Genomic DNA, 15,961 nt, shown 5'->3' on the forward strand with positions numbered 1-15,961 from the left:
ACGGCCTCATTTGTAGTCCTAGGTTCAACGAACTAGTAACACATTGCAATTATGTGCTTTATATTGTATTTCTCGATCTGCTCTAGGGAATGTGATTGAGCCGAATGAGTCTGATCAAAGCAATGCTCTTTGGCTTATGACGTCACAGTAAAAATTGTCACATGACCGACCAGATTTTTGTTTGTTACAAAATTAAATGAAGAAAATAAATCGTATGATAATTTTAACTGTTGTAAACGTAACGAATATTTTGAAGGCAATCAAATATCCTATTATTGCATAGAAAGCTTGCGTTCATATTTTTAATTATTAGAAAAACATGAAATCGGTAAAAAAAAATATGAAGTAATTTCCTCATTGTGTTTTTAATGAAGTTTATTTTTAATTTTTAATAACAAGCGGGGAGACTTGCATATTTAATTAGAAACATTAAATACTTTTAATAATCCATATGAAATAATAGATTTGTATTCCACCTTATTTTAATGTATAATGTACTTGAGATATTTGTAAGAGCATTAATTTGTGTTGGTGAAAGGGAGTAGTTCTCTTTATTTCTGCCGGGATCACTGCAGACATGCGTTACTTCAGTACGATTGAGGTTTCGACCTCATGTCTCAAGGGTGTGATGTCGATGAGTTCAGATAATCGCCTGACCTCAGGTGGGCCATGAGACGCGTAAAGTCCTTGCCCAATATGTAAAATGTTATATTCAAATCCAACAAGACACATTTTGTTTTCAAGGAACGCTTAGGATTATTATTAAGATATAATAGTTTTAATTAATTATCTTTACATTAATGTAATTTAATCAATTATATTTTTTGCTGGTGGTAGGATCTTTTGTGAGTCCGCACGGGTAGGTACCACTATCCCGCCTATTTCTGCCGTGAAGCAGTAATGTGTTTCGGTTTGAAGGGTGGGGCAGCCGTTGTAACCAACTATATTGAGACCTTAGAATTTATCTCAAGGTGGGTGGCACAATTACGTTGTAGAGGTCTATGGGCTCCAGTAACTGCTTAACACCAGGTGGGCTCGTCTAACAGCTCGTCCACCCGTCTAAGAAAAAAAAACAAATATTCATGAGGTGAAAACAATTGTGTCATTTCGATAACTAAATTTAGAGGGTAGTATCATTTAATTTATAAAATTGTCGGTAAATACAGTAGTTTTTGTAGTTAAATAATCTCGTAATACATAGTTTCTGTTTTGTGAATTTTATGTATTTTTTTTGTTAAAAATTAATAGTTATTGATTTTGAAATTTTCAGTCGACTCCTGTCGTGTCCGGCTCGACTGGTCAGGAAATCGTGATCTCACCGAACCGAGACAGTCACCAGCCGTTCAACAAGGTAAATATTAAAAAGAAATTAACGTTACATATGTTGTTATTAAAATTACTGTAATGCTTTCACAAAAATGTTTCTTTGCGTCATTGCTTCGTGGACATGTTACGAGATAATTTATGACATATTTCTATCTATACCATATTTCTATACTATTCTTGCAATAAATATTGTATGGCAATAATTATTTTAGTGAAGTTGTTTTTTTTTGTTTTTTTTTTTTGTTTGACGATTATTTAAACCTTTTTTATTTATTTGTATTTAGTGTATTATATTATGTCATTAATTTTTATCACTAAGAAACTAATGTTCTGTGTAAAGAAATCGCATCGAAAAGTTTATCTAAAGATTTTCTATTTATAAGCAGCTTTACCTAAATAATTATTATTTCTCTTCATTTAATTCTAAAGATTAAAATAAATAAAAGTCCATATTTCTAGACTATTCTTGAAATAAATGTTATATGGCAATCATTATTTTAATGAAGATGTTTTTTTTTTAAATGAAGATTATATATACATATTTTTATTTAGTGTATTGTATGCCATTAATTTTTATCACTAAGAAACTAATGTTCGATATAAAGACATTACATCGAAAGATTTATCTAAACATAAAAATAAATATAGTCATTCTAGTGACCTACTGAATTTTTTTAAATAAAGCTATTTTGCAATAAGTTTTTTCGTTCAAGTTTTATACAGCTAATAGGTGAATTGTACATTCATTCCCATTTTAGTTGACGGTTACAAGGAATACACAAGTTCATAGTTTATATTAGTTATTTTTTCTCTTTGTTGATGCAGGATGATTTGTGTGATTATATGATTGGTTTGATTGAGGACGATGAGGCGGCGCTCATATCGGGAGAGGTTTGATGATATACAAGCACCCGCCTATGCGAGCACATAACTACAGAAATATCATTAAATCAGAACGATAAAATTTCACAAACTAACGTACAGAAGAATAGAAATTTATATATATATTGTTCTGCTTTAAATATTTCTGTGTCCATCAATTCAAATCATCGTTGCTGTTCTTGTTTGGTTTTTGTTTATTTGGCTTGCATTCACGAATATACTTAGCAATTTAGACGAGGCTCAATTGTAAGCTACAACAATAGAAACATCATCCCTCTTAAATAACTACATAGTATAAAACAAAGTCGCTTTCTCTGTCCCTATATCCCTATGTATGCTTAAATCTTTAAAACTACGCAACGGATTTTGATGCGGTTTTTTTTAATAGATAGAGTGATTGAAGAGGAAGGTTTATATGCATAATAACATCCATTAAATAGTGGAGAAATCAATAATAAATTACAGTTTCCGAAGCGAAGTGAGGGCGGGTCGCTAGTATACAATATACTCGGAATATAAAATTGTAAACGGTGCTAGTTTCTTTTAAAGTTCAAAATTTTAAGATTTTATTTTTGTTGGATAGGTTAACTTTGTCACGTCCCATCCAAGTGTTAAGTGGCTATCGCAGCACATATAATCACAACGTGAATGTCGCCACCTCCTTTGATACAGGTCGATGTCTTGGTATACAATTAAAATTGTGGCCCTACCCTTCAAATAGGAACGCATGACTATTTCACTGTAAAATTAGGTAGGATCGTGTTACCTACTGACAATTACCTCCACAATTGATGGTATTGATATATGATCATTGAGCATGAGTGGGTATTGATGATGATATTGAGCAGTTATTCAATAAGAGATAAATAGTCCCAAATTGAATGCTAAGGTGTTCTATTGGAATCTCGTCACAAAGTCGTAGCTTAAAAAGTGGTGTTAGCTTGTGCGGGCTCACATCAAACTAGCAGACGTAGAGTAATTAAAGACATGAGTGGATGAAGGGGATATGATACAATTTGTTAATTTTGAGAAAACGGCAACAAACTTTTGTTACTTGTACTTTTAAAAATAGTCTTTAAACTTGGAGTTTTAAGGTCTAATATGGTTTATAGGCACATAAGACCTTCATTCAATATAAAAACTCAAAAGTCTTAAAAATGGTACTTAACCCCTTCATCCACTCATGTCTTCAATTCAGACGAGAAAGTAAGATGATAATTACATATCAATGATAGGGAATCAATCGGTAGTACATATATCCAACAGACCAAAGACACATTGTACGTATCTGCTAAGCGATGACTGTAAGAGTTCGTCCCATATAATCTTCAAACAGCATTAAGATCTTAACCATATCACCTTTATCAGAGGCAATTCGCTCCCATGTAAAAAAGTATAGAGCGGAAACCCCCCTTTTATTGCGGTGAACCGTGCGTGTTTCAAAAATATTGTTTTTTGAACTGGCAACACACAATCAAACGCCTTGCTTTTTATTTGAAGTTTGCGTATTTGTGTGAGACTTAGATATTGCTATCCGTGTGCTATTATTGATTTAAGATAATTTATCTAACAACTATGAAAGTATTCTAAAATGTAATTTATAATTGAATTAATAATTTAACAGATCGTATAATAAATTATCTATTCATGGTAACTGTGAGTAAAGGGGGATAGTGAAGGTTTTTAAAGGTCAATTTGCTTTGTTTTATTTTGGGTTCTTTAGGAATACCAGCTGTCCTTAGATTTGTTTTGCACCAGATGGGCACGTTGGCCGCCAAGGAGTTCGGCACAAGCGGCACGACTAATACCGGGAATTGGCCTCATAGCGGCAAGGCGACTCCGCTGACGACGGGGCATCTGACCCCCGCTGACAGGCACGGCTCCGTACAGGTGATTCTTAATATTTATTTCCTTTTAGCGACGTATGTTACTATTACGTATGTTTTAAATGTGTAGTAGGGTAATAAAACTTTATTGTGTGTGAACGCGGATGAGCATAAATAAAGCATAATAAAAATTTACTAGTGGTAGGACCTCTTGTGAGTCCGCGCGGGTAGGTATCTGAAGCAGTAATGCGTTTCGATCTGAAGGGTAGGGCATCCGTTGTAACTATGCTTGAGACCTTAGAACTTATATCTCAAGGTGGGTGGCGCATTTACGTTGTAGATGTTTATGGGCTCCAGTAACCCCTTAACACCAGGTGGGCTGTGAGGTCGACCACCCATTTAAGCAAAAAAAAAAATACAATCCGCTCGATGGTGGGTGGTCGTTAATGCACATCGATACTGTTAAATTGGGGTCATAATCAGGTCCCACATATATGATGCACAAAAAGATTTTAAAAGTTCAGGAATCTTCCATACAATCTTACTATTCAATTGTGTGCTTTTAGGAACAACCTTATCGACTAACTTCAGTAGTAGTGTCCGTACTATATTTACTTACCCAATCTCCCTATATAGTTGATACTTGGGTCTCTTGACTCAAGTTAGGCGGGTGGTAATAATATTGTCGATCTCGTGATAAAAGTAGATCGTTTTAACATGCCTTTTTTTGAGCAATATCTATGCATTCGTCATTCTCTTGTCCTGTCATAAAGTATTATAATTTTAATGTTTATTCTTAGGACAATGTAATGGTTGCAGAAAAAGAATGCACAAACCGTGACATTGAAAAAAATAAATATTAACGTCTGATAACTAATTAGGTTCTTTATATGTAGTATGAGTATCGTTAGTATCTATTTTTCACTGAGTTTGACAGTTACGACAGCAGCTTAAAACGTATTTCACGGGTAAATGAATAGTGGCATATTAAATAAACTTGTCGAAACTTGTGTTTTCAACTTTGTTAGTTCGGCGAACTCTCAATATCCTGTTTGATTTGATACTTTTTTATAGCGTAATGTTCACTGAAATCACACTATACAGAATACACGAAATTTAAACAATAAAATAAAAAATGCATGCTCTTGAGACGGTACCCTGTCGTATATATATATATATACCACTGTTGTTGTTATAATTATTATTTATGCAAATGTTTGGTATGTTCAATTTTATTTTATTTTCGTTTTTCTTTGTGTCCCCAATTTTATTGTGAATGTATATTGGTGTATTTATTTTTTAGCTATTGAAGAATAAGCATTTTCGGTATGTGAAATTTCCGGGATCGGTTTCAACGGTCAGTTTTGAACATTTAGCGACATACCTTGTGTGAACGTCTGCATGATTGATGCTTACAGATGTTGTGCTACGTTTTAATTTTAATGTAACGAATCGAGCCAATCACACGGCGACATACTCGCATTTGTGTAGACCAACTTGAGCTAAAACCGTTGGCGGGACCTTTAAAACGAAATAATATAATATAACTAGCTATGCCCGTCCGCTTCGCTGGGCATTTAAAATTAACATTATTATTTCTCACCCCCACAAAGACTTATCAATAACGCCCCCGCAGTTGGTGTAGGGAGTCCAACATTCATATAAATATTAGCCTATCCATTAAATACATGCATTTTTCTACATGGATACCAAGTTTCAAGTCAATCGGTTGCATGGTTCAGTAGTTATAATGGAACATCCGTAAAAACCACTGTAGATTTATATATTATAATATAATAATAATACGTAATGAAATGCTTAAATATTATTTTGAAGACTTTAATTTATATTTGCTCTAGACGTTGTAATGTGAATTCAATTAACACGAACATAAACCAAGTTTTTCTTTATACAGTTAATATATAACTGACTCTTTTTGCATGAGAACAGCATTATATATAATGCGTCTAGTATACTTGATAGATACAAGATATGTATGTGGCTTAAGAAATTCATGGATATTATCGGACGATAAGAGTCGCGGCGTCGTCCTACGAGCGTTTTCTGTAAATTCGCGCGACATAAAGTTTTAATGGTGGTAGGTAGGATGTCGTGTGAGCCCGCGCGGGTAGGTACCACCACCCTGCCTATTTCTGCCGTGAATCAGTAATGTGTTTCGGCTTAGTCAGCCGTATTGTAAAACTGAGACTTGAAAATCATGTCTAAAATTGAGTGGCGAAATTTACGTTGTCTTTGTTTGTGTGCTCAGGCGACTATTTTACACATTTCTTTTCATAATATCATTTTTCATAAAAAAAGGTTTTCAAATTAAAATAAGACTTGACCTAAAGGTCTTGGTTACCAGGTCATATAATCCCTTTAAAAAAATTTACACCAGGTATATACCGTGAGCTCGTCCACTCATCTAAACAAAACATATTGAAAGTTCCGTAAAGATTTTAGTATAATTAAAAAACGTTTTTCGTATTATCTCAATTATATTATAGCAAAATTAAATGGATTAATGTATAGATTGTGTGACATCGCATTTTGTATAGATCCCGTGATTAACAAGAGTTCCGCCGTGTGAAATGGCCGTTACTAAATCGAACGCTTACAAACGAAGCACTGCCAATATTCATTCATAAATATATCACTTTATTAATTTGAGCTTTATTACATAGAAATAACGAACAACACTGATCGCTTATTATTTGCATTTTATTTGCCAGTTTCTTACCACACAGCTTGAGATATGTGCTGCTTCTATATCGTATGAATATGATGATAAAATCGATTAACGATTGATCGATAAGTATAGAGTAATGTAGGCGATTTTTTTTTTCTTTTTTTTTGAGTCATTCACGTGAAAATCATTTTTGTGTTTAGGTCGGTGTGTAAAGAAAATAGTTGTCGATGTGTTGAGGGTAGATGTTATATTTGTTCTGTAGTTATGATAATTGGAGTTGAATTGAGAATGAGCAGGTACCACTGCAGTTGGTATTAAATATAATGTAACGTTTTAATTATATGTGTATTTTAATTATATTTTATCAATTCAAAAATCATCTACACACACAACAAGTGATTCTATATATAAGTTTTTCATTAGCTATAGTGCTGGTATCGATTAGAATTATCGATATTGATTATGTCTGTATTCGTCGGCCAAGAGTGTTCTCGAATGTTTTTTTTGTTCTTTTGTTGACGTATCTCTTAGCAGCTCAAATAGGTAATTCCGATTTAGCGGCGATAGAGATGCGTACTATTGAAGAGTGAAAGGATTTTGAGGATCGAAGATACGTGTTCAGTTCAAACGTTAAGGTTAGTTCCCCGGTTGGCCGCCAGGTGGTGAGCTCGACCAATGGCGAGCTTGGCGCCGACGACCCGACGGCGGGCCACAGCAACACGCCCATCACGGCGCCGCACCACGAGGTCGACGTGATTGACGACACCAAGTCAGTTTTCCAACTGTATGGACATCTCTTTTTTTATTTTCCTTTTGGGCTTTTGGGAGGACGGGCGTGGCGCTTTTTTTCTCGATTAACATCTTTTTTTCTGTCGTATCATCATTTTATCATGAAACATTTAGTCTTTTCGAAATTGGCTTAGACGTTTTGTGAGAAGAAAAATTGTAAAAAAAAACAACAAATTGGATGACAAAATTTTGAAACAAAATTGATTCCATTTTAATATTGTTTGCTATATGCGCCGGTAGTTGATAGTTTAAATATTCAATTTGTATTTTACTTAAATTCAAATTTAATATCTTATCAGCTGCTTTACTACTAATCATAATTATAAGAACTAATTGTATTATGAGAAGATTTACTAAAACTAATCATTACAAGTAGGTTAAATTAGTTTTTTTTTAAAAAGATCAAAAGTTATTTAGATAATTTAATTAGAATTGAAATAATGTCACAAGAAAGTCTAAAATTCATATTTCGTCGCTTTCGTGTTCACGACAGCGACTTCCATAATATGACATAACCCGGCACTGTTGTCCACGGACAGACATTGTAAAATCGTCATGCAGGCAATCGGTTTATTCCAGGTGCTGTTGTTTCTTCAAACGTAAAAAGAAGAAGTGCACCGCGCGCGCGGGCAAGTGACGCGGGACCGTCGCGTGACGTCACCGCGCCCGCCCACGACCGCCGCGCTAACCGCCGCCGCCGAACCACACCGCACCCGGTCACCCGGACCGCGGCTCGACATTACAAAGCCTAAGATCGGAATGAATAATCGAGAAAACTAGCGAAAAAAATTCAATACGGAACCCTGAATATTTATCATAGAGTAAGAATAAGACTCCCTATTTATTTAAGCTACATTTTTTAAATTTTTTTTTAAATAAAACTTACATAGTAAAATGGGGTCTTATCGATATTTGTATCACACTAGCGAGCCCTTCAGGCTGTGATGTCACTGGAAAACTTGAATGTGATGGTAACGCCATCTACCGGGTCTAATTGTAAATCGATATCATCCAAGGATCTAATCAAATATATACAATCAGTCTAAGAGTTCAGTTACTAACACACGTACTGAAGAATTGTAAATGTAAATTATAAATTGGGTCATATGGATATATGTATCAAACTAGCGAGCCTTTCAAGCTGTGATGTCACCGGAAAACTTGAATGTGATGGTAACGCCATCTACCGGGTCTAATTGTAAATCGATATCATCTAGGGATCCAATAAAATATATATAACCAGTCTAAGAGTTTAGTTACTAACACATTTGAGTTATAACGTATTGAAGAATTGTATATGTAAATTATAACTCGACTACAATTAGTAATGTTTTATTAAAAAGTTTATAATATTATGTATATCCGATCTTATATTTGTATTGTCGAGACCGCTATTGTACTATTCCACTCGTGGTTGCTCGTAAAGTCGATTATGATTTGTCTGCTTCAAAACTATTAGTATCGATTCGAATCGAGTGTTATATCGATTAAAAGAGATTCGATTAAAATGTTACAAATGTGTTAATAGGGTCTGTACGCTCTGTATTTATTGAATTATATAATTTACACTATCAACAATCGATCCATAGTCAATAAGCGAGTGAGCAACCGGGGTGACTGTAAATAAATTATTTTGCAACAAACACACAGGCCGAACCCCAAAATCACTTAGTTCTCAAATTAATATTCGCAAGTGTCAGGCATCCTTGATTAGTTAGTTAAAAAGGAAAATTAATCGATACAATGTTCTATTTTTGGACGAATGTGAAAATAGAACAATTTTGTTGTTTGTTTTTTTTTTTTGAAATATTTAAATCGAATATCAGATTTTATAATGACGCGGCCATTTTACCTGGTCCCAAATTTAATAAGCCGTTTCTTGTTAAAATAATACGTAAACAATTTTTAGGCTGAAAATTTATTCACAGCGTGTTTTCTTTATGAAAATATTTTATCGAAAACATTACCCTGTGATATTCTCGTTCTAGTTCTGACATAATCAACTGACTGAATATCTCTTGTCTGTCGCTGTCCGTGAAGACGACAGCCTGTCACGATGCTGTAGAAGCGTGAAGCTAGATTAAAATTCGACTTTAAACACGTGAGAATAAGACGCAATTTGGGGTGCTGATCATTTCGGGAAACATTCAGTTACCAAAGCAAATGGGCGTATGATATTCTAGTTAGGACCTGCAGTCGGCGTGTTTTTTTGTTCCCGTCCGTTGAGAATTACGTTTGCGTTCGACCGTAACTCGATTATTTGTGTGTCTGATGTTCGATACGAGATCACTGCGGCTCGTCGAGCCAGTAGCAGATGCGATGTCCATTCCAGCGTGGTCCGAACTAATTCTATGTGTTGTTCAGGCGAGCACCGTTGCGGTATGTGTGTCGCCGGCCTTAGCCGCGTCGCGAGACTGTATACAGGATGTTCGAAATTGTGATTCGGGTTTATAATAAAAAAAGATTACTGGTGGTAGGACCTCTTGTGAGTCCAAGCGGGTGGGTACCACCACCCTGCCTATTTCTGCCGTGAAGCAGTAATGCGTTTCCGTTTGAAGGATGGGGCAGCCGTTGTAACTATACTTGAGACCTTAGAAGTTACATCTCAAGGTGGGTGGCGCATTTGCGTAATTTCTATGGGTTCCAGTAACCACTTAACACCAGGTGAGCTGTGAGCTCGTCCACCAATCGAAGCGAAAAAAAATAATTAAAAAAATATTCGACTGAGACAACCCTATGGATCGTTCCCGTGAAGGGTTTCTGTTTTTTTTACTCTAGCTTTGGTTCCACAGCGAGATAACTAAAGCTGGTGACACACATCCGTCCCTAATTATACATATAAATACATAGCTATTCACTAGTGTCGCTTCATACCGTATAGTGGAGCGGTCAAATATTATTTTTTTACGTTATCTGTCGTTTCGTAATTCCTGCGAGGAGAGCATTGTATTTTTTTTTTTTTTGTATTTTTTTTTTGTATATTTACATAAGCAATGAATTACCATAACGTGTGAGATATTTGCGACTTCGTAATAAGTCTGTGTGTGTTGAGGGTACGTCCGCTGGAAATGGCGGCTCGGGTACTAAAGTTGAGGGTACATTTATATTCCGATGTCGGTTGTGACGCGGCGATCGCATACGACTGAAGTTTTTTTTTTTTTTTTTGTTACTTATTGGAATGTAAAGACGTCAAACTGCGTACTCCCTAAAACATTTTCGCATAAAATCACAATGTAGTTAGTTGTAAACGTTCACCGATACAGCCATTGTTTTTAGTAAATACGAAACCGTAATTGCTTTTTTAGTTGATTAGTAGATAGTTGATCGAATTATGGTATAGTTGTTGCAAGGTACGATAGCGCGCCGCCCTTCGATGTGTGAGTGACCAATCTGTATACGCGTCAATATAGGCTATACTGGACGTTAGAAGACCGCTTCCGAAATAGAAGACAGACGATAGTACTAATGACACCTTTGATGATGGGACGGAATACAAAAAGCGATTCTAATTAAAAAAATGTCATATTTATAAAACGTTTACTAGTATTATTTACGCTCTATTATGTTAGTACAGCTAAATGGCCGATTGTTTCAAAAAAATACATTACTAAAAAACCAGCAATGAAACACAAAATCAAAAACAGCTGATGCTCGGGTCAACGAACGCCCGGGCGCGGGGTTTCTTTTACACGCACACAGGCGCGGCGCTGATAGAGAGAGAGAGAGTATTCTTTATTGTGCACCAACAAAAGAAACAATGCGAAAAGAATCGCTTGGAAACTAATAACACGCGGTGTACCAATCAAATTCAAATTCAAATTGGAATTCGATATTATCGATTACAACAACAAATAAAGACCACGCGCGTTCGTACTTTGCAACAACTATATTGTTGTTGGTCTTAAAAGTTGTAGGTGAATTGGACTCAGTATTGTTGAGGTGATATGACGAACGCCCTCTGTCCGAAGTAGTGGTACCAAAATGTTTTGGCAATTTTTTTATTTTTTCAATTAAAATCAATTTCAAAGCCGGTTAGTGATGTGGAAAATATGATGATTAGTTGTTCAATTGTCCGAGATAAACTATAAGTTTTTTTTTTGTTTATGTAATATGTGTTGTGTTTGGTATGTACTAAAAATAAAGTTTTATCGGATGTCACGTATTTATATAATTTATTGTAGTAGTTTTAGTTTAAGTATCTCGGGTGTACGTGAGTAGGGACAGGTCGAGTGCGCGAGTCGCCCCGCGGACGAACCCTACGTCATAGTTCTATTTAGTCAATTTCCATGAGCTAAGTTCCGTCTGCGCGAGTTGCCTGCTCCGTTCCCAAGACGCCGCTTATCAATAAAATAAAATTATTTATGCATTACTTACTACATTTAGTTTATGAGCTGACAACACTGAATCGAACGCGCAGTCGTCAGGGGATGCGTACGTTAGAGTTTTAATTAATTTGTGACAAGTCTTTTTTGTTTTTTTTTTGTTTAATGAACGCTGATTTTCCACTTGATTACGGTGACATTATTATAATATTGATCGTGCAATAATTTATGTATAAAACCGATGGAATAGTTTTAACAGAGACGCGTGTGCGTTTCGGTTCGCTGCGTCCAGCTAGTCCCAAGCGAACCGGCAACTGTATTCCTACAAGACTGAGTGAGACATTTCAACTAGGGGCACGCGACTCCGCGCCGAAGTCAATTGTGATGCGGTCGGCTTTTTAGGGACCCCGTTCACGGCGACTTTTCGTAGCGATGCTGCCGCGTTTTGTAAGCGCGCTTATGCATCGCTACTATCGCGCGTTGATCGCATTTGTAACGTGCGAAAGAATCGATGCGGACGCGCGGCTGTATCGATATACATGCGCGATAGCATCGCGACTGTATCGCTGCAAACGCGTACACACATTTCTGTGTAGGATCTGGGCGATCGCCCACTATGTTTCTCGCCGGATCTTCTCAGTGAATCGCGTTTCCGATCTGGTGGTAGATTCTGCGAAGCACCGCTCTTGCTGGGGCCAATGTTAGCAAAATCTCTCAGGTTGAGCCCGTGAGCTCACCTACACGTCAAGAAGTTGAAATAGCCTCTCAAGGTTATCAGCACAGGTAGGAAAAAAAACTGGGCGAACTGTATCGATGAGAACGCGCGATAGCATCGCTACTGCATCGCTACAAAAAGTCGCCGTGGGCGAGGGCTCTTAGTGTCGAGCCGCGCCCCGCCCCCAGGGGCTCCGCACCGACTCGCAGTCTACCGTGTTTTGTCCCTTTCGAACCTCTTCAAACCGGGCTTCTATACTTGGGCCATTATAAACATGCGAACCGAGTCATAAAACATTACTTCAAAGGAATGTGACAATATCGATTAATCGATCGAATTATCGATAAAAAGATGCCGCTCGGGTTCAGGTAGTCAGATGACGTGCTCGTTGATGACTGGTGCATGTAAATTGTAGGTTGTAGACCTTTGTTTGTAAAAATTGTGTTGGTTATCGTTAGACAATCCTACGCGAACCAAGGAAGCGTTATTCGATAACTTAACTTTGTTAAAATTAAAGGGCCATATTAACGCCCAAACTCGTTCGGTTATTCATAATGTGTTGATAGTATTTAACGAATTAAAAAGTGATTCTGAAAAAATATTTTTTAAAAATTAAAATAACGTTTTTTTTTTTGTAATTATATTGATTTTACACATACAACACTAGTAGTGTGAGCGAGAGATCCGATATCCCTATAAGTGTGAGCGAGATGTCTGAGAAAAATGATTTAGGACTCAGTTCGCACGTTTGTAACGGCGCAAGTTATAGTGAGAAAGAGAAATGACGGTATCTGTTGTCGCCCGCTTGGATCGTAAATAGACTGAGTCAAGAGAGAAAGGCGCGCGGCCGCCCCGCCGGCGCCGCACGTGTATAAATTGTTTATAAGCCGCGCCAATAAAGAAACGAATCGAAAATGCCGTCTATGTACCTGCACTGACAGATGGTAGGGTCAACAATTAAAAAGAAAGATAGTAAAAGAAGTTGTTTATTGTAAAAAATATAAAAAAAAATGAGAATGTAGTTTAATTTACTTTGGTGCCCCGGCAGAGGGGGAGGTGTCTCATCTGGGATGCAACTTGCGTAGACACTTTTGCTGCCAGTCAATCTAAGTCGATATTTTTTATATTTTTTTTGCATGCAGTACGCACCGTGTGCGACTAAAGACAGCAATAGCTTAGAGTGAGAGCGCATGATCGCCGCCGCCATTTTAGATTCGCTTCTTTATTGGTGCGGCTTAAACAGATTTAGAATGTTAGAAATACATGTGTATATTTTTGCTTGGACCGGAAGCGGCAGAGTTTCGACAAGCGTGTTTCGCATAGGAGTAAGGTTTGTAGATGTCGCTGCGGTCGGCGTTGTCGGTTGCTCTAAAGTTTTTATAAAGTATTTTTGATTAGTCACCGTTTTGTAGTCATCACAAAATTGTATCCCGTGCATTAGGAGTTATTCATTTGGCTATTGGTAAGTTCAAATGTTTTATATATGTATGTATGTAAACAATAAAAATAACATCTTGTTGTGTCGTTTTCATATTTTAGGGGGGGAAGGGGGAGTGAAGATAATACGAATATTGTCGTTTAAGTTAACGGAAATATTTAAAATTAAGAAAAAAAGTAATAAGAATACAGTTTAATATTGGTTTATTTTTCTTCGTTTGGTAACTTATTGTGAAATATTAAAGTATTCTTGTGGTTTGATTGATCGTTAAGATTATTTTACGATCGTGCAGCGATAATCAAATGTAAACAAAAAAAAAACCTTGTTTCGAAAAAATGATGAGCTGTGTAACTAATTGTTACTTTCTATTTGCTAGATAGAATAATCAAATTAGATCGGGTATTTAAAAAAAAAATGAAGTCAAATTGTGTGATCTTTTATTAAGCGAATGAACGATTTTTGCTCCGCGATATTTAATGTGAATGAATTGAATGGATGTCTCGTGATAAGCACCGACTCGGAAATTTCGGAAACAACCTCCGTAACGAAGTTTTATAGAAATGTTAAGGCTGTTATTTTAATACGAACAGTTTGATGCTCGAGAATCGTAATGTAACAAAGTGCTTTGATCTCAAGGGAATTACTGAATTTATAGTTGGTGTTTATTGTCGGTCGACGTTTCACCCAAAAATCGTTATGTTGTGAAGAATGTAAGGTTGGATCCGGGTTCTGTGTGTATTAAATTAGGTAATTATATCATGGAGCGAACTGAATATATATATCTTCGCATTTCTGTGCGATAAGTTTTTTTTTTTTCAATTTTTTTTGTTCGTATTAATCAAGACTTACCCGCTATCTTATAATGCACATTATTATTTAATTTTCGTATTTCGTCTTCATTCAATGTGATTGAGCGTGTGCACTAATCATGTGTTGGACGTCGCGCGTGTGGGACGTCGATATATCGACGACAGTCACTTTGTTCAGAATTCATGTGGCAATATTCTATTTGGGTAGTTAATTTTAAAGTTTCGCTTACTAAGTAAGTCATGTTCAGTCGCTCGGCTTGAAGACGCACGAGGAAGGTTTTTGAGCTATAGTTATTAAATTTATGTATTTATAATGCAATGATGCTTTTGAAACTGAATTGAATTCTTATTGTAAGTATAAAAATTAATATTAATATTCATAGAAAAAAAAAAAGAGTTCTCAGTGGTTTTTCTTTTCTTCTTCTGTAATTTGTATGGTTAAACGATTTGCGTACGCAATTTGACTTGTATTCAGTTAAGGTCACAACCCTGTTCAAAAGATACGAAAATATTTGTTAACTCATAATTAAATAAAGCTTATTATAAGATACTAGTTTTATTCTTTATGATTTCGTTTTGTCGCCGCGCGCCCGCTGTATTAAAGTTAAGTCATTTTTAGAACAAAACTGGATGTTCGGTGTATTTAAGATTCTATAATAACGACAATCTATACATATATAAATGAATTGCTGTTCGTTAGTCTCGCTAAAACTCGAGAACGGCTGGACCGATTTGGCTAATTTTGAACTTAAATTATTTGTGGAAGTCCAGAGAAGGTTCAAAAGGTAGATAAATATGAAAATGCTCGGAATTAAATAAAAATAACAATTTTGTTTTACCTTTGATGTGTCCCCCGTCGGACGGATTCCTTTTGTTTGTTTTAAGTTTATTTTATACAAAAGCTTAGGTCTTTTATTTATCGATTGAGGCACTACGAAGTCTGCCGGGTCAGCTAGTGATAAATAAAAATAATGTTTGAGCTAAAGTTTAGTTTAGCTGCTAAACTCGACATGAATTCTTTAGTAAGAATACGTTTTTCTTTAAAAGTTTTGGGTTTTCCTCTTCTGTGTCCCAACAAGTCGGTTCCCGTTGCACCGTGATAAGTATAACAGACACTTAAAGTCAAATGCCTCTTTATCTATAGTCGGTCACTTCATTATATTTG

The 15,961-nt window shown here is 36.0% G+C and overlaps 1 protein-coding gene and 1 non-coding gene across 25 annotated transcripts in view; both read left to right on the forward strand.

The window, feature by feature from the left end:
• Window positions 1–15,346, forward strand: part of LOC101739040 (casein kinase I) — a 41,349-nt gene extending 26,003 nt beyond the window's left edge. For 15 of the 24 annotated variants that reach the window (XM_062674679.1, XM_062674689.1, XM_062674681.1 and 12 more), the window contains exons 10-13: window positions 1,271–1,351; window positions 3,967–4,098; window positions 7,383–7,507; window positions 8,074–15,346. In XM_062674679.1, the coding sequence (XP_062530663.1) occupies window positions 1,271–1,351; window positions 3,967–4,098; window positions 7,383–7,507; window positions 8,074–8,149 (414 nt within the window). In that variant the 3' untranslated portion in view covers window positions 8,150–15,346. Of the gene's footprint in view, window positions 1–1,270; window positions 1,352–2,151; window positions 2,239–3,966; window positions 4,099–5,337; window positions 5,571–7,382; window positions 7,508–8,073 lie in introns of those variants that run through there. The other 9 variants (XM_062674696.1, XM_062674695.1, XM_062674691.1 and 6 more) reach the window with 5 other exon arrangements.
• Window positions 12,185–12,277, forward strand: Mir2794 (microRNA mir-2794). The gene has a single exon (NR_107377.1). It is a non-coding gene; the product is annotated as a microRNA mir-2794 (primary transcript).
• Window positions 15,347–15,961: the final 615 nt, after the last annotated feature.

This window comes from Bombyx mori, chromosome 21 (genome assembly GCF_030269925.1).
Source record: "Bombyx mori chromosome 21, ASM3026992v2".
Taxonomy (NCBI): Eukaryota; Metazoa; Arthropoda; class Insecta; order Lepidoptera; family Bombycidae; genus Bombyx; species Bombyx mori.